At 39.4% G+C, this 20,274-nt stretch overlaps 1 protein-coding gene across 1 annotated transcript in view; it reads right to left on the bottom strand.

Moving 5' to 3' along the window:
• Window positions 1-3,737: 3,737 nt before the first annotated feature.
• ZNF407 (zinc finger protein 407) overlaps window positions 3,738-20,274 on the bottom strand; it is a 322,326-nt gene continuing 305,789 nt past the window's right edge. Inside the window, exon 8 of the mRNA XM_059815515.1 lies at window positions 3,738-5,107. Coding sequence (XP_059671498.1) covers window positions 3,756-5,107 — 1,352 coding nt within the window. The 3' untranslated portion in view covers window positions 3,738-3,755. The remainder of the gene's footprint in view (window positions 5,108-20,274) is intronic.

The following is a 20,274-nucleotide window of genomic DNA, read 5'->3' as shown; positions in this document are numbered from 1 at the left end:
CTGCGTTTTAAGCTCGGACTCGGTTCAGGGCTAGCCCGAGGCGCAAGAACCGCGACACGCAGAGATTCCTACAGCGATGATACATGCTGAATCCACTGTCCACAAAAATCACAAATATCTTTCTTCCAGGACCTCACAGCTAACATTTCTGGTATTAAAGCAGCATTTATAAATGACAGCAGTGCTTGCAGCACTATGCACAATCCACATGTGCATACCTTAGCGCATCAACTATCGGCTCTGGCTTGTCTCACTTCCATAGCGAAGTGCAGCTGGTAGTCAGGCAGAATGGTATGTAGCTGTGGGCACTTTGGGTTGTGCTGGGCTTTGGGTTTTTTTATCTTGTTTTTGTTATAGGAAATATTTCTCTAAATATAGTTTCCAGCTATCTCTTATCTCCCATGTCTCCCCAAAGATGGAGCCTGAATTCGGGGGCCAAGAGACACTGCCTCAGGAGGTGTACATCTGAGTCTTAAGAAACGGAAGGTTAAACTGCCTGCCAGAAACATCTTTTCTTCCTCCGGCTTTGTTTTCATTTAGGGATTTTTTTGTTCACTTTTGATTGTTGCTATTTTCTTTTTTTTTTTTTTTTTTTCTCCCCGGCATACTAGTTCAATGCTTCCTAAACACTTAACATTTTTACCTGTTTGGTAACAGTATGTTACCAACATGATCCGACTTTGTTAATGCTTATTCAGGATGGATAACAAAGAGGAAATTAAGCCAATGGCTGCGGCAGCCAGAATATCAGAAGGCAATGGACTGACACAGGAATACTGCACTCTCAACAACTGCTTCCATTACAGCATAGCCCTTGATTTTTCCAGGGAACAGGCAGCTGAAGGAGTTCAAACCAAGCAGCAAACCAGACGCGCAGGAGTGAATGGCTGCCTGGGCTATACACCCTCCTAGATCCACCGTGCAAGTTCTTCTACTGCGCTGTGATGGTGGACGCTGCCTGGGGCAAAGGGCTCCCGCAGCCCCTGAGCCTGCTCCCGGACACGCTGCGGGCGCCCCGCCAGCACCGTGCACAGCCATCCTGGGGGCTCAGGCCCTTTCCAGGCGCTGCTCTACCCTGAGTGCCTCTCTCTGCTGCCTCCTCCCCTGCTCCCCAGGGCAGAAGGCAGGAGAAAGCTTGGCAGATCCACGGAGTGATCCAGCTAATCTCCTCCCAGTTTACGATACGGCAGGGTGCCAGGAGCTCAGGCACGGGAGAGAGACAAATGCCAGGAGGCACGGGAGAGAGACAAATGCCAGGGAGGAGTTTCCTAAGCCCTGGAAGAGATCTGCTGCGGCCCTGACTTTTGGTCTGTGGCAGAGAGCATTTTAGCATGGGGTTGAGACAGTGCGTGGAGTCCTTAAGCAGGCTGTCTGCACAGGAATGGCTGTCACCCTTGATTTCCAACGTTACATTTGTAGGGCACTAATAAGTTAATTTTAAGGTGCACATTAAAAAGAAGAAGAAGAAAGTTAAAAAAAAAAAAAAGCCCTAGAAAAATATTAGCTCTCCTGATCAGGCTGCACTCAGAGAGAAGTATCGTTAACCTGAGCTTCCAGGTAATTAGAGCACACGGTAGGTTAGTGAATCCTTTCCAATGCTCCCAAGCACGGGAACACCTACCACTGTTTTTTTTTTTTATGCAAAGGTCTGCTCTTTTCATTGTGCATACAATGTGATTGCTGGTTTGACACTGCAGGCTACACTGGTTTTATGAAGGATTAAATGCCACCTGAGACATATTTATCCTAAATAAATCACAAATGGTAAACTGCAGCATGTCAGTGTCAACACCCTGTACTGCAGCAGAAAGGTTAGCCATACAGGACTAAGCACAGCAAAGAATTAGCATCCAAGCTGCAAGACCACAGGGCTACAGTTAACAGGAGAAATGATCAAGAAGAAATATTTCCACTGAAAAACATTCCGGTTTTTGAACATCTGTGAGAGTCTTGCAGAGGGCCATCATTTTGTAAAGGTCACCTTTTTCCTGATAACAAACGGGAGTTGATCCTGTCACTGTTTGCTGAAGACAGTATTTAAGAGTAAGTGAACAGCCTGTCACTTTTAAGAAAAATGAGCAAGTCAAACTCGGCTAATTATGAATCTTGATGTCTAACTTGAAATTTACTTTTTTGGGGGGTTGACAAAGACACAACCTTAATTCCTGGAAAATAATAAAATTTAAAAAATACTAATAAAAAGAGATGAAAAGACAGCAGGATCTTATAGCCCTAGAATGAAGCACCTTTTCTAAGCAACTCTATCAGTAAACACATTTTAAACCGTTGCTTCAGGAAGGAACTATTGTTTTACCTCACCCCAACTTTCTTACAGTTGATAATTTTAAGATATTAAACATGATAGGAAACCCAGTTATCTCTAGAGTCAGCATGGCTTATACCCTAAACATTACGCAATTATATTAAGCATGCATGAGGCACACTTCAGAAATTAGATTCTTTTATCTTTATCTATCTAGTGAGCTAGAGAAAGGAAAAGAGAAAAGAGAAAATGCACAGACATAACAGATAGCATTCGTTTGCTCCTGCTGAATGCCAGTTCTGTTTATTGCTTAATATTAAAAATCATGATGCTTCATTTTAATGCTAACATTTTATTTGAAAGACAAGAAAAATAATCCCCAAACCTTGCCAGTTTATATTTTACAGTTTTTTTAAAGAAACAAAAGCAGTTGTATCATGAAACAAATCTTTTCAACATGAACTTGCATTGAACAATTGCAGTATATCCACAAGTAAATAATTGACATTCTGGACTAAGCAAGAAATACAAGGTCACCTTTTTTTTTCTAGTTGTTAATGTCAATGTCAGAATTTTCTTTAAAAACCCCCATAACATTTCAGAAGTCGCTCGTAAAATGAACTGCAAAATGGTATTTATATGAAGCAGTATTTATAAGAAAAGCAAAACACTGACTGTGACAATATTTTTTTCAAAAAATGCAAATTTCTTATGTAGGACTCTCATCTAAAATTAAGTGGAAGTACAGGCATCAAGTTCTTCTTCCTGAATATGTAAAATCAAGAATTTTCTGAAGCGTAGCTTTCTTGAGCTCTTCTTCAGGGGAATTCTTACGTGACTCCATGAAAGAGTAAGCTACTATGAAAAAGTTGATTTTAGATGCAAAAAATACTTATTTTGGTGACATATTTTTAGCCACGGATATTTTAAAGTAAGGTTCAAGAAAGCAAAATGTCACCTGTTCTTCTTTAAAATAAAGAAGGGCACTGATTACAGTATGTAAGCTTACCTATTCACCTTGTTACTTGTGGGGTTTGTATTTTTTGCTTATTTATCTGTTCACAAAATGTACATGTAAGTGGAATTATTTTGCTCCTGTGATTATGCTAGACAAAAATGACAGAAGGCAGGGAATTACCCTGAGATAAAACAACATTTAAAAAAAACAACAACGAAGAAAGCTGTGAACAGAACAATACCTACTTTTTGGGGGGGGGGGCTGGGGGGCTTTTTATCCTCTTTTGTACCCTAATATGTTTGTTTTATAATAGTCCCATATAATAATTCTTAGAGCTATTGTAACAAGATTGTACTACCCTTTTCAGTGAACTCCTCCTAGTAGCTGACCTTCACCTCCCTCAGGGTGCTGTTACCTGGCTAGGAGGATGTTGTATCGAGAAGGTTTTACAGAAAATGTTCCAGGAGTACAGTGCTTCCATGGATCTTGTAATTTCCAGCTTTGCCCTGCATCAAGCCTAGGATATGAAGCTCGTCATGCTTCTTGTACTTCGTTATCATTTCTCTGGCCCTGAATTACTTGTGAGCCACCCTCTGTATAAATGACCATGCTTGTTAACTGTTCTCCTACTCTATCAGGGGATACAGCTTCTGCTTTTATAGCAGTACCAGCCTGCAAAATCCCCGGAGACCCAGCCGTCTCTATCACAGTGTGTGAGTACACACCAGGCTCATCCTGCATGTCTGGTGGCAATTCTGTGACGATGTAGTGGGTTGCACCTTCAGAGAAGTCGCCATCAGAACCCTGAACCATGGCTTGAGCTATTTCTTCTGTGACAATAATCTGTGATATTTCCCCATCCGACTCAACTAAATCCATGTGTTCGCTTTGGACACTGAGCGCATGGCTACCAGCTTCCTGCATAATAATCTGAGAGCCTTCTCCAGCTACCATATGCACAGTCCCTTCCTCATTTACAATGACCTGAGTGACACCTTCTTTCATCAGCTGGTCGGCTGCAGCCGTATCACATACAGCAAACTGTAATACTCCTTGGACCATTTTCTTGAAGGCAGCCTGAGCTCTCTCTTGAGATGCAATTATAGCCGATGGGTGCATGACCCGCGTCACTACTTCCATAGGTTCGGTGTCTTCCTGAGTCTCTTGAACTTCATGGAACATTTGTATTTCTTGTCCCTCTGCATCACTGGGAATGCTGGGTGTCTCCGGGTTTGGCACTTGCAAGAAATCTTTGTGATTAGACCTGCATCTGTCAAGGAGTCCAGACTTGTTTTCCACTTCACCCAGCTCTGTTACAGCACAAAGCAGGGCATCTAATGCTGAGGAGGAGTCTGGAGGATGGACTGTAGCTTCAGAAGCATCTAAAACTTCTTGTCGCATTATCTGCTGCAGTACAGCGCTACTGGAGTCAGGAACTGCATCTATTCGAACGGCGTCCTCCATACCAGTTCCTGTTCCTTCAACCACTACCACCTGTGTTGCACCGTCTGCTAACTGCTCGGTAAGTATCTGCCCTGGAACCATACTGCTCACGTGCGAGCCGTTTTGATTTGTAGCTATGACTTGCCCATCTTCTGTAATATGGACCACCCTGGCCATCTGACCAGCCATTGCTAGAGTCTGAAGGGTAGCCGCTGCTGTTTCTTCCACAGAGGCATCAATTGCAAAGTCGCCATCGTATCCTTGAATAATAATAACCTGCTGAACTTCTTCAGGTGACTGTGGCTGTCTTCTACTGCCCCGAAAGACCTTCTCTTTGACTGGAGAAACCTCTCCCAGTGCTGCTGCAGTAAAAGGACTTGTAGTTTCCACAAAGGTTGCTCCTTGCCCCTTCAGTCGGCACTCATAGGACTTGGACACAATGCCTACGAGATAAAATACGCTGTTAACATGGTATCATGGCAAATATCAATTCATTACTTTAACAAATTGTAGCTTAAATGGAAAAAAAAAATCCTTGACAATTTTTAGATTTCACTGGCAGAAAACGCAGATAAAATGAGCAAGCGAACAAAAACAATTTGCATGTTTTCCAAATAACATATTTACAGGTTGAAATAATTGCTGAGTTTAACAATTCTGCAGCCTATTAACAATTTAAATGTGTTTTTTAAAATATGCTGTACAAAAAAGCCCAGATAAATACAGTATACAGTTAAAAGCCATTAACACATCTTTTACAGAAGATCCTATCAGTGATATTTCAGTACTTCAGTAATGAATTTTAGGATCATATATTACATTAAACATATCTGGGTGTGAAAAACTGTGGCTGATCTTCTTAATACCCTGCTTTTGTTGGCGAGGTAATTGCCATGCTGTCATTTTGATGCCATTGTCTTCCCCTTCATTTCCCACCTAGCATCTTCTCCAGCACACCTGACTGTCTCAGTCACTAGCCTAGTTACCTGGCGAAAACACTCCATAGTTTTCTTACCCTAAGCAGGATATTCTATAAAATATCATCCAGAGAAACCTCAATTACACTTCTTAATTATTTCTATATGGAATCAACTAACAAATGAAAATACCTGTAACCTCCATGTTCCAACTGCTTGCTCTGTGGCTTGGTCTGGTTTTGGGTCATTGAGGGTTTCCTTCTCAGTTCTCATCACTAACAACAAAGCTTCAGCAAAGAACATGGTTCCCACAGCTGCACAAAGTCAAGCCCACGATTCTCAAAGCATGGCCTCATGGTTGCCTTTGGCATTTTTGGGAAGACATAACTGAGAGCACTCTGTGACCAGCTTTGTGGATGTCCATGACAGAACTGCTGTAGCACTCACTGTCTCCCCATGGCACTGCCATTCTGAAGCACCCCTGCAGTTCCTGGGAAGCAAGCTTTGGTCTACAACCAGTGCACACAGGGAAAAAAGTGGGTCCTGGGTGCTGACAACAGGGTGAAGGTTTTATGCTGGATGGGCATAGCGAAGGCTGATGAAGTCCATGCTGCTGAGACTACCCACACCCACACCCTAGTTTAAATTCACCTACACAAACTGAAATCACATCTCTGGAATAACAGATGTAGCATCTTACCACTAACATGCACAGATATGCCATTGCTTGTTTGGGATAAAACAAGCAAGAAAATAAATTGACTCTTACAGTCAAATTTCAGGCTAGCACTGTACTTTCCAAGCCACCAAGACACTTCTAGTGAACAACATGCTCCGTTGAACTCAAGAGGCCAAGAAAACTATACTAAAGCTGGTCTAAGGGGGTTCTTTCACCCAAAGCTTAGAGCTGTCAGGCCCTGATCCCACAGAGAGCTAAACTGGCCTCTAAAACCCAGAGACTCAATTTGCTTAAGGGTAAGTTCACACTTAGGAGCTGTGTTACTCCAAGACCGAGTGCTTGGCATCTTGCAGCCTCAAGCAACTTGATATGTTAAGGTGCATATCAAGCTAATATTCCAAGATAACAGCAATGCTTAAAAGACTGAGCTCTTGCTGGCATCTATCTATCTATCTATCTATCTATCTATCTATCTATCTATCTATCCATCTTTTTTCCTATTACAAAGCTTCTGGTGGAGAACTGTACCGTGAAGCACAAGAAGTAATTTTGTTACACTGAAAGGCTGCAAATCACCTCCACAAGTCTAAAGTGATGTTGTACAACTTTCTCCATCTTAGTTTGCAAGGCAGGTTATCTTTGGAAAAGAAAATCAACAATATAAACCATTAGAGTGTTTCCAAGTGATGCTGCGTGATAAATCTGGCACATGCAATTGAAGTACATTTTGTCAGGCATAAACTAGAAGGAAGCTTACTGTGGTATGACTGGTTCTTATCCCCACTTTTCCTGTGCTCTCTGTAGGCACTGACATTCACAAGACCCCCCAAAGAGCAGAAAAATAGGAAGGGGAAATCAACATAAAATGACAATTATCTTAGCTCCTCCACATTTTATAATAGAGTAGAAGTAATTAATTCTCTCAGGAATCTTGCTTTGTTGACATGATAAAAGAGGAGCCTGGCAGTGATGTGGCACAAAATCAAAATAAGTCTACAAATCATGCATTTTCCACTGGATTTCAAAATCAAAATAACTCCACGATCATAATTTTCACACGTGCACAGCAAAATCATGACATCTTTCCCCTAAGATCATGATAATTTATGTATGGGACACAGCGTCACTGCATTGAGGAGAAGCTCTAGTCTGGGGAAGGGAAAGAGAAAGGAAATTCATCCTGTTTTCATGTCCTCAAATAAATGCTGTACCTGTGAATCTATGCAACTCCAGTCTTTACTGTGCAATTGAATGGAAAGTCTCCTGGGTGAACAGCTATCCGGTGAATCCCTCGCAGCACTGATAATTATGCCATTCTGACTGCTTGCTTAATCTATTTGAATCCAGAGGTGAGTTAAGCCACTTCCTGACCATTAAAGTAAACTACATGGGTAAATACTGCTGTCACTAAGGGGTGTGATGAAGCTTAACTACACCAACATCTTAACCTCAGCTCAGTGCAACCCCAGCTATTCCATCACAGTTCATAAATGCGATTGCAGGTCCATCTTTTGATTCAGCAATTTAATAACTTCGAGTGCTGTCAGTACTGCTTTGAAAAATGGCTCCTATAAAATGTAACAGCCTCAATCAGATTGTAAAAGATTCACCCACTGAAGATTCTTCCATTTCAACTATAATGAATTAATGTTGAGCTGTGTAGAAGTTCAAGTGTCATTTAAACTAATGTGAATCTACTGTAACTTTAAATTTTAACTGGACTATGACCAAGAATTTACTGGGAATATCAACTTCCATTTTAGTGATTTTTCATGGTAAATATGAATGGCAGATTTTACTGGTTTTCTTTTGTTCTAACAGTGAAAAGCCAACTAGGGAAGATATTTAGAAAACAACATATTTTGAGGCTTAGCTGCTATTTTAACTTTGGAACAGTGCATTTCTATAATGGAGCACTGCTATCCAACACAACATTTGCAGGAATTTTTATGTATTTAAGGAACATGTCACATTATTGGACTGTATGTACCAACAAATCATGTTGTCCTACTAAATCCAGCCCGCCACTCGCCCCCTCTTAAAAACGGGAAAAGAGAAAGGGTAAGCGTTGGCTGACATGGCAAACATAAGCTGCAATACAAGCCCACATTAATATTAGGAAAAGTGGACTTGTTGCTGATTGCATGTCACTGCAAATTAAAAAGATACACAAATAGGCATTAAAATGACAAAATATAATGATACGAGAGCTCATATTCAGACAATTTGTAAAGAGGTGTTTCATATGTAGGGGTGCAATGATCACAGAATTGGTTTCTTTCCAAGAAGTCTGTCATTTCAGCAGAGCCATTATTTATCAGTTGGAGTCCTGAGCGACTGTTAGTTTTTTATTTGAAAATGTCAGGATTTTTTAGACATTAAATCCATATTCGCAGGTTATTTTAATTCTTAGAGACCACAAACTCCCGAAACAGGGCTAAAAGAAATGCTTTGATGTTTAATGTGCTTCTGGGAAACTACAAATAGGGCTTAGTACCTTTCTCCCTCTCTTTTACTCAATACCTGACTTTCTTTTGTGTGTCTGTTTTATTCTTTTGTTACTGTCATCATTTGTTCCCCACAGAATAAATACCTTATTCTTTTGTTAAGCTTACATTTAATTAAAATGTACAGGATTTGTGCAGTAAACTCGAATGAAACAAATAAAACAAGGGCCCCCTCTCTTGAAGGCATACGTTGTGAATGAAAAATGTCATTACAGACTAAAAAATTTTGCAGTAAACAGGGCCTACAGAGAGAAGTTTCCCCCGTAATGACATCCATAAAATACACAAATGGCACTTTTAGTACCATCCTGAATATGGCATTTTCTGTGCTCTACACACAATCTAAATGGTTTGATCATAGAGCATAATACTCCATTGGGTTTATAGAACAATCAATGTTCCATAAAATGATGTATTTATCCAATAGTAGGCTCAGCAGTTACTGGTGTATGACATTGTAGGACACTGGCTTTGTACTGTTCAGCAGCACACATGCTGGCTGTAAAACTTATCTAACACTACTTCAACAACTTCATCTCATCTGTGTCAAGTAATTTGTTGAAGCCTCAGCTTGGTTTAAAAAAAATTGTAATAAAAATTCATAGAATTTTCAGGAGAATGAAAGCTGATGACAATAGAAAGGTCACATTGTGGCGCCACTCGCAGGGTCGGGGGTCAGCCGCAGTTCTAAAACAGAAAGTAGATTTCATGCATCGTGTAGCAGATAAAGATGGCATTAAGGAGACTTGTCTCAGAAAGAAATGCGTAAGGCGTTAGGAAAGTCTGGGCTAATATTATATGTAAAGCACCACTTTGCTCTCCGCCAGCAGCCTCTTTAGAATTCTAACCCTTCCCCAAAAGTTGCAGCAAGCGGTTGTGCATGGTGAGGCCAGGCTGAGGACATCCTTGACAAGGAGCACCTTTAGGACAAAGCAGTAAGTCATAAATGAAATAATCTATTATGACGACGGAAATGATCTGCATTTACACAGCAAGCTTAAACCAGCTATTTTTCCTTTTCTGCAAAAGTTCTAGGAGGCCTGATTTATAGCACCCTATTCAGCAACACTTAATTTTTCATACTTTGGTGATTAGGTATGTTATTTATTGACACATACGAATATGCAATGAATATTAAATAATGCGGATGCAAAGAAACATCTTTTCCTTCAATTAAATACAGCCTTCAAGGAATTTAAAAGATACAGAAAATTCAACTTCTATTGGGCATCACTTGAATGAGCAACTGATTTTTTTATTTTAAATGTTATTGTCTACATGGCAGTGCAATATTTTGAATGGCACGGTAAGTCCACCATTCAAATTCATAAAGAAATAATTCAGGCCTTGATCAAGCTCCAAGTTTCTGCTCTTTTTTCTTTTCTTTCCTTTTTTTTTTTTTTAAATTATTTTTGTAATGAGCTCTACTTTAATTAATTAAGTGCAGTCTAAGAACTGTAGCATAAGGTCATAACTTTGGGATTTCCTTGATTTTTGGAGGCCATAATAATAAGCCACATTTTTCAGATCTCTGTTCCTTAACCATAGTAAAAACTATTCTTTCTCATTTGTAAGGTTTTTATGTGCATGCAATGTGTGGGCCAGCATTTGCTAAAATTTAGTAGTTAGTTAAGCTACTAAATAAGAGGTTGTGAAGGCTCATTCATGTCTTCTGCTGAAGGAAAGAAAATAGGATGGGTCAAACCAAGAAGTGAAATAAATCAGCAACCCAAAATGGCTCCGTCAGAACTATTATGTCCACAAAGGCAGCAAATATTTGTAAAGCAGTACAAGTAAGTTTACCTATAGGGGACTTAACCAGCTCCCTAGGAGACATAAAAAAAAAAATTCCACCATTGACATAAAGTACGTAAATCTCAAGAGATACCAATGCAGCAAGGTTTTTTTCCTTTCAGTATATTACTGTGAAAGGAAAATTAAACAATGAAAACAATTCCCAAATACTGTTCATAATTAATTTTATACTTAAAAATCCAGTAATGTCATGTTTCAATGCTGAAACTCAAAACAACCTTGGCTTCTAGCTTTGTCCTTAACCACTCAATCATGTTTAGGAACTTCAAGGTCTTCTAATAACTGCTTGAATAAAGGATGAAGTTTTAACCTTTCAGGTATCTTAAACAAAGCAGCAGATGTCCTTTTAGCTTCCTTAAAATGTAAAAGGAAAAATTTTTGTAATTTTTTTTTCTTTTGAAAAACAGAATGAAATTTCCTGCTTGTTATTTTACCTCCCACACCTTAGAGGACTATGACAACAGCAGCAAAAAGAAACAAAAATAAAAACAACCACCAAAATAAATAGCTGAGCCATTCAGTTAGGGTGTTGAGGCAGTTTGGTTTGGTTTAGTTTCCCTCCAGTGCCCAATTAACCTTTGGGAAAAGGCCTTCTCTGTGAAAAATTTCAGTTTCTCTTTTCCTGCACTCACGGTCAAAAAGGAACACTATAGATCCTAGTGCTACAAAAGCGATGCAAATAAAAAATATACGTACCGAAACTTCCACTGATCATGGCAAACATGTACAGTGTTAACGTGCAGATTTTACAACTGCCTAACCTGCACAGTAACCTATTTTCTTGTAGACTACTTCTCCTCTTTACCTGTTCGCCACCATGCAGGCTTGCCTTCTCAACTCCTACATGTGAGCAAAAACCTCACTGTGGCATATACAGCAATTACCTATATGGGCAAGCAGCATTATGAATGTATTTGGAGTATTTTAGCTAGCTCTTCCAGTGCAATTTAGCAGCTGGAGATGAGGATAGCCAGCCTGGACATTTCTTGGCAATCCAGCTTCAAAGGCTACTCTGGCCCTCAGTTTGAGAACAACTGACATCGATGCCACATGGATGCACTTTTTCTGGTTTATCCCCCGCAGTGCAACTGGAAAGTGCATTTTTAGCACTTCTAAATCAGAATCCCAATTTCAAGAGGTACCGGTCATGCTTGGTCAAACTGGAGATTTCTGCTTCCTAGGCAGACAGAACATACAAGATAATATGAAAACCAATATGAACACTAATATGAGAAAATCAGGAAAAAAACCGCCACAAGCTCTGCTCATAAGGGAAATGATCTGGATTTCTGAAATAGGTCTGGTCCCAGACAGTAACTGTTTTGTCAAAAAAAAAGCAAAAAACCCTTTTTGTCATTATTATCTCAGCAAGAGTTTTTGTTTTTCAAGAATATATACATTTAGATCCTGGTCTTACAAACATTTATTTATCAACAGTACTGCTTACTGCCATAGTTAGCCTCAATAGTCTCAAAGGGACTAAACATGGTAGCTTGCATTATGCATTGTGTTTGCATAATCAGGCCCTTGGGATTAACAATTCTGAAAGCGGCTAGCCTTCCCCAACGTTTGATGTACATATATGCCCTAAAGAAAACAGAGACTTGTAAGGGATACCTAAAATAAAAATATCATGTTATTAAATGATCAAGCAGAAATTATGTTCTTCTGCATACCTATCAAATATGAGTATCGTGATTTCCTGTATTTATTAATTCTGATTTACGCACCCATTCAGTAAGAAGGAGCACCTGTTCTTTGCTTGAGGGCACATCTCAACCCATTTGAAAAGCACATCAGTTTTTAGGGGAAATGCTTGGGAATAACCAGAAATAGTAAGTTTCCCTAGTTCTTTTTGTTAGTTAAGGTAGCAGAAACTACCGTTTCCAACGTGATAGTCATAATCTGTATTTATTTCATTTAAAAATTCAGCTATGTTGCAGTGTATATTCGTATCTTTCCAGACTAAATTACGGGAAATAACCATTTGTCTTCATTGTAGACACTTTTGTATGTATAGTAGAAAACAAACCTCTATTCAATAACTGCACAGAGGCACCATTAAAATCAAATTTACAGTAAACAGAACCTGCAGCTGGGGTAAAACACTAACTGTTAGTATTTTAATTATCAGCGAAGCTTTCAGAGGTCTAACATCTGCTCATAGCCAAATGACAGCAGCTGCTTGTGTACACTTAAAACAACGTGAATTTCTTCTATAAATATTAAAATGAATTGTATGTTGTGTGTTCATTGCGGCTATATTCCTATTAAGCTGTTTAAGTATATAGGGTATTTTGAACTTCTTTCTTGTGGCAAATTCGTAAAGGGCTGACCTCTTCAAAAGAATGAGAGGCAAAGACAGCAAAAATTCTTGAGTCTGTAAATTGAAAATGTTTAGAGACAGTACTAGAGGTCACCCTCTGCCAAGACGTTGCTAGTAAATGCTAACAAAACATCAGCGGTAAGTTCTGATCATTGTGCACTATAGTAACTTCAAGGACAGGACTCCTCAGCCTGCAAGTTGTCAGGAGTCTACGGGATGGGTTATATCAAAAGCTAATGCTCATCTAGTAAGTAAAGCAATTAATTGCGCTATCTTATCAGAAAAAAAAAATAATCTGTTTCCATATCCAAAGCACTGGAGGAGATGAGTGTACTCTCTTTTGCAGACTTCATCAAAATCATACTGGAATGAGCCCTGATTCATATGATTAGAAGTAATAAACTGTCAGGAAGAAGGAGCTATGCTGGGCCAATATGAGATCAGTTAATTTTGCTAAAAAGAGTGAGCTTCATAACTTAATTTTGTAGCTTTTTATCTGGACACTGACATACAGTTGACACTTTCCTTTTTGTCTCTCATCTGCTTGGGAATGTAGGAAAGAAACCTGGAGGAGTGACACACATCTGGTCAAACGGTAGAGGCTGGTACGGTGAGAGGAAGAGAGCATTACAACTGGTTTCAGAGGAAAGCAAGGGAAGGGGGTTCTATGGTTTTAACATACACAGGTTTTCAGTGGAGAAAGATCTATTTCTTTGCTTTTATAGCATCAAATGTAAAAACAGAGGCTAATAATATTTATATATTTTTGCAATAGATCTGGAAACAGCTGGAAAGGAGCACTACAATCATTTAGTCTGAAAGCTGTAGGTCATGCCAAGCTGTATTTTGAAAAAACAACCGATTGGACACTTTAGCCTTACACGTGTAACCACAACATAGGATCAACCACCAGTACAGCTCCCCCCAAACTGGTACATGGCACGAGACAAAGGAGAATTAACTATGAATGTAGATCCTGAGCTTCTGATATCAGATTGCCCACCTCAAAAGTCAGTCTCAGTGCAAGGGATCCAACTACTTCGGAGAAGGAGGGAATAGGGCTGGTTGTAGGTGATCCACTTAAAACGTAGAGGCTTTCCCCTCTGCTGGCCCCTTACTCCTCCCGAGGCACTGTCAGCATCAAGGCTTATCATGCCTAAAATGATGATCATTGGAAAAGATGCTGATTTTTCAGCTCAAGAGTGTCACAGGCTTAGCAGTAACGCTAGGATTACTTAGGAAGCGTGGAGCAGGGTACATGCTGGTTCTGGGAGGTAGGATGGGAAGTAGAGGCTGGAGAGATGGGTACACTCTTTTACACCACTTTCAAGGGTCGAGTTTGTGACAAAGTCTTCTTTTCATGATTCACCTCTGGTGAAGGATGGAAGCAGCATGTTTCCAGCTTATCTTCAAAAGAAAAGCTGTTCATATAATTGACCCTTCTGCTGACAGAAATATATTTTCAGTGCTACTGATACAGTAGTACTTAAATGAGCTGTCTTCCACTTCCAGTGTTAGAAGGCACTAGGCTGTATGTAGATAAAACAAGACAGAAGACACCAAAGGTGGTGCTTTCTGAGCCATCGCTGAGCGCTGCCGACACAGGAATTGCTAAGATGGTGTGTGTGGCACAGCTGCACGGCAAGTGCAAAGTGAACAGTTGCACTGCAGCTCTGCCTAAGTGCTCAGAAGCTCCTTACTCGAGTTGCTTCCGCTCAGCTGCAAAATTGTGCTTTCAAGATCTGAATAATTTTCAAACTACTCTAGTGACAGAACTACCTGAATTGTTGGTTAGCTAGAGGTAGAAATCAACAGCTTTTAGATGGCATATGGAATTAATACTAAATTGGGAGGAAGTGTTAACATCACTACAAAGAAAAACAGGATGTAACATAAGTAAATACAAAAATAGCAATGCAAGATTCAACTTGTGCTACTGCATACTAGCACTTGTGGAGAAAGTAAATATGCAAAAATGACATTCAATGAGAGAGAAGTCCCTTGAGAACTGTAATGCTGAAGAAATTTAAAGAATGACAGTGTTCATCAAATTACATGTGAGTTTATGAGAATGTAAAACAGGAAAAGAAAACAGACCAAAGCAATTTTTAATTGCACATTCAAAGGCACGCCTGTTGCACATTGTTCTGGTACAACTGAATTATGTCTTGACCTCGCTAGGGGAGAGATCTTGACTAAGAAATATTCAGAAGAGTGAAACAAGAATGATTAGAAGGCTGAAGGCTGATTTGCATGGAAATACTGAAGGTTTAAGTGCACATGTTCTGGCTACATGTTCTGCAAGTGCTCAAGAGGAAGGAAATTTTTTGTCCCATTTGGATCAGCGTAATTTGATTTTGATGAAACACTGGAACATTCATGCCATACTGTGAGAAGACATTTGGACATGGTGAGCAATGGAGAACCAATTCAGCTACCTTGTCCCCTTCCAGGTCCCAGGGTGACGAAGCTCCCAGATGGAATAAATTGAGTGCACAGTAGTTAGAATATGATTTAACTCGATTCATCACCATTTGTACTGCAAATCCGTACCATTTCCAACAGTTCAGTGAAACATAGCATGCGATTCTGCAGTAACTACTTAGTTAACTTTTGTAAACAACTCCATTCTGAACTAAAGTTAACCCAAGACCGTGGCGCCTTAAGTCTTAAAAAGCCAAAGAATTTGCAGTGACTGTCAATCACGTGAAGCATGAATCCCATTCAAATATGGACCAGTAAACAAACCCTGCCACTCTGCCAGGTCATTTCATTAGCTCTTCTTATTTTTTCCTTCCTGAGACCCAATTTAGACTAGAAAAAGAGGGAATATTTTAAAACTTATTAGTGATCACATTTTTCTAATGTATTTTAAATGCCACTTAGCTCCTACTTCTGATAGCACTTGTTCAAAGATTTATTACATATGTATCTGTCTACAACTGAATCTAAACAATGCTTAAAAGCATGTTAATTAAATGATGCCAAGTGGTTTAAAAACACCATGGTTCCTAGTATACTTGTCTGTAGCATGATGCACACACAGTGCAGTGAATGCACTTCTTACTCTGCTGTTACATAGGACCTGCTACAGCATCGTTAGCGGTAACATAAGTGGACCCCAAGCACTTTTACTGTTGCTGAAATTTAGTTCACATTTTTCAGTGCAGTAGGCAAAATTTCAGAGGCAGGTATGATAATTTTTGTGAAAGCGGTAAAGTTTGTGATATGTGACAAGACAGAGACCAGATAACACCCCCACAAAAAAACCCCAGAAGGCTGGAGCTAGATACCTGGAAGATCTGATTTTCAAAAATACTGAGAAACTAACAGCTCCTGCTGACACTTATGTTAAAGGGTTCTTACTTAAGCTACCTTTTTTATTTTAATACTTCTTACTCTTTTTCCAGCTATGGTAGTTTAGTGAACTAATGGCTTCTAACTTCTGGGACATAATAGACAAAACAGGCAGGAGGACTCATTGTGGTCTGTCATTTCAAAGATGTGCAGATTAAAGAGCTTCTGAGCAGCCCACGGCATCACAGGTTGAAACAGCTGCTACGAGTCCCAGGTAGGGCTTACTAAGAGATTTTGTGGCTATATCTTTTGGCATATGTTCCAGTGCTTCAAAATCTGTTGAGGTTCACCATTTCTTTCAGTGTGTCTCCAAGTACCCTTAAAACATTACTCAAGTGCTTCTACTGAAATAAAAAGACTCAAAAGATATTTGAATGATACTTTCTTTATAAAAAGAAAATACACATATGAAAATGTACACAGACAGAACAAAAAATATATCAGTGACTAAAAGAACAAGCTAAAAGAAGTCCAAAATTAATGTATTTCTTCTTCCACATGTTGTTTTTTAGGGTCTCTTTCACAATAGAGTGAATTTTATGCAAGATTTTTAGGCCTGTGTTCCTAAAGCTAATTTCCTCAATTCAGAATTAGGAAGCAAAATAAAATTGGCCTGCTTTCCACTAGTGCTAGGCACAACCACATGCAAATGCAAAAGGAATAGAACTTATTTAAAATCTAATAGCATTTATGTAACCATGTGCTTCTAAAACTGTATCTCCTGAATCGCTCACAATTAGTAATGTATTTATCACTAAATAACACCATAAAATGAAAAAGCATTATTCTAACTTTTCAGGCAGAGAAGTGAAAAATAACAAAAAGTGTGTTGCCAAGGGTCGCACAAGAATTCCCAGGTGTACTGAGTCCCAGCCTTGTGTCTTAATCACAGCATTATCATTTCTTAGAAGAGCCTATTGTCAACTACAAGAGTTGAGGTACTCCATTTACCCACAGTGAAGCACTAGTCACATCATTGCAATTTTCCTGATAATGCCCTGTCAATGAATCAACCCCATGTTCATGAGCAGAGAGGAGTTCAGTGTCCATGTATCCTATAATGAGGAATGCGGGGCTGCAATCTCTGCTGAGATTGTCATAGGTGTCCACTGATACCATCTGCAATTACAGAATTTTATGAGATGGAAACTGGTTCATTATGAAAAAGACTCAAGTCTACCAGCTCATTTCACAGATGTCAGATGGTAGGCTTCCTGATCATCACTATTTTTGCAAGTGCATAAGGAGGGGCCTGTAGTTAGACTTTTGGGAATTAAGCATACAGCTATTGCTAAGCATAAGCTTAAGTGCTTTTCCAAGCTGGACCCTCAGTTAGCCCCAGTCTATGACATTCAAAACAGGGACTTAGACTCTTTAATTTCTGCTTTACAAGGGCCAAACCAGCACTGACTTTTCCCAGAGGAAGGCAATCACAAAGTTAGGTAAAAATCACTTTTAACCCCAGCCAAATATATCTCTCTCAAACTGATTTCAGCCTGATTCTAACTAAGTAAAATGACTGTATGAACACGTGCAAAAGTGTCAGCGGAATTTCTTTTTGAACTGTCACCTATTCAAACAAATGAATAAAGCCATTCCTTTTAAAAGGCTGAAGTACATTATGTGTAACTATACATTTCTGTAGTTTTTTTAAATAAGTTTCATCAAAAAACTTCACTGTTACATTTAAGAAGAATGTGTAGTGTGGAAAATGTTGTTGATAAACCTTTCTTCTCACAGAGTAATCCCCCTCATATATACGTGTTTTTGCACTCTCAGACAGTGATACACACACCTACAAATCTGGTAACTATAAGCTTAAACAAACATCTTAATTTCAGACAATTCAGTCTATTTAAGAACACAGAAATTAAAACCATTCTCTAGGCACTGAAAGAAGTACAGATTTCTTCTGCAGCCATCAAGAAATGAACCACTGTTTGCTATAACATAGCCCCCTCCACCCCTTCCAAAATGACCCTGTTCCTGTTAGAGGTGAACCTTGCTGCACTTAGTCATTCCCTTCTTAACAAGAGACCACAGAAAAATCCAAGCTAGCAGAGTCTTTAGCGAGAGAACTTAAAGTACTAAACGCAGGCCATAGCGCTACTCCAAGCTCTGGGTGAACTTTGATACTCTGCAGACCGAACAGAAGGTGCTGATGACAACCTCTATCGTCCTGAACATTAGGAAACCTGCTTAGCCGAGAGACTACCTTTCTCCTCGTGCAACTACCTCAAGCGGCAGTGACAGACACGCTCAAACCATGGTCTCTGGCCTTTCACGTGTTCCTTTCACAGACCGGTTTCCATAACAAAGATACACTCCCTCTTGGTCAATTTATCACAACCTCCCTGAACACTTCCCCTCCCACACACGCACTTGGCATCCCCTCTGCCTCATCACGGAAAACCAGAACAAAAGCCCACCGACCATACAAAAATTATATTGTAGATTTGTAGATTAATGGGCTGATTCTGGCATCTCAATTCAAATGGATTTACAACCACTGTGTTTAGCCCTGTGTGATTTCAAATAGAATTACTTCTGATGAATTTGAATGCAAATTCACAAAGCATTAAAACAAACCATGTTTAAACTCGTTGGTTCATCAGATGCAAATATCGTGCATTAAGCAGGGAATACCCATTCATGAAAATAATGAAAACTGACACCAATATAATAAAATCATTACAGGTTTATGGATTCTGGGACTTAAACAAGCCATATCCTTGCTTCTCCTAACTGATTAAATGCTTCTTTGCAGTTTATGTTTGATCTGCAATTCAAAAGCAAATTAGTTTAGTCTTTGAGCCCAGAACCTTGGAAAATTGCTAGGAGGTTCTACCTCGGATTTGTCTGGGGAGAAGGGCTGGGTAAGGAGAGGAAACCATGGGGGCAGGGACGCTAGCACTGCAATTGAGAACAGACAGCACAGGAGAGGAAGCAGTCAGATAAATCGAGGCTTACAGACTCTACCGACAAGCATTCATAAAACCACCGCGTGAATAGCATTGTGCAGAACAAAAGGCAATGATGATAAAATTGGGCACTTTTGTTTTATAAAGCTGGCACAGATGGGTCTGTCACACCATGTGCTTCATTTTTATGAAACCTCAACCACTTTCACTTTGCATCATGTTTGTAGACAAGAGGTTTAAGTGCAGTAGGGCAATGGATTGCCGATTATTTCTGGGATTGTCCCATGGCAAGAAGCAGAAATGAATGCAGCCATGTTCTAGCTGATAAAGTAGATCTCTGGAGTTGCATCTAAACAGTATATATAGTGTGGGTCTTCCATTAATCCCCCTTGTCTAATTATCATGAACAAGTTTTCATTTCCAGTTAGATGACAACAGCCTAGCTCAAAAGTTTCCAGTAAAATCTTTGTATCTAGATACTAGATTCTTCTCATAATGATGAGATATAAAACAGCAAAACATTCCTCATTGAGGCATGTAATGCTGATAATGCACTATTTCGCCGCACAATCTATTCAGTATAAAAAGTTCTTTGCTGCATCATCATCTGCTCCAATTTGTGCATAAATAGCACTTGTAATAAAAGGAAATGTAACACCAAGTTTTACTTAAATAACAGCTCCAAAAGAGGTTGGGAGATTATGTAGCCAACACACAAAAAAAAAATTAAGGGCAATTGCAATAGCTCTTTCTCAAAATCATTTTGTTTCTCTTTTTCTTTTTTTTTTTTTTTCAATCCATTGACACCAACATTAATTACTTTAAAGCAAAATAATTAGAGATTTGTATGTTGGGAAGGTTTGAAGGCAATTCGGTTCGTAGAATTCGGGTACCATCTAAATGTGCAGCAAACACCAGAAAGCCCAACTTTGAAAGTAACCCTTTCCATAACTTTAACCAGTCCTCCCAGGAAAGCTCCTACTTCTGAGGCCAGAGATGCATGACTGAAAAGATCTAACTAGCTGTGAAGTCCTTAAGATCTACATTTTCCAATGTGAATGCCTTGAATTAGATACTCAAATCAGTAT

The sequence above is a fragment of the Gavia stellata genome, chromosome 3 (genome assembly GCF_030936135.1).
Source record: "Gavia stellata isolate bGavSte3 chromosome 3, bGavSte3.hap2, whole genome shotgun sequence".
NCBI lineage: Eukaryota > Metazoa > Chordata > Aves > Gaviiformes > Gaviidae > Gavia > Gavia stellata.
The sequence above is the reverse complement of the archived record's forward strand: the minus strand, read 5'-3'. Positions and strand labels throughout refer to the sequence as shown.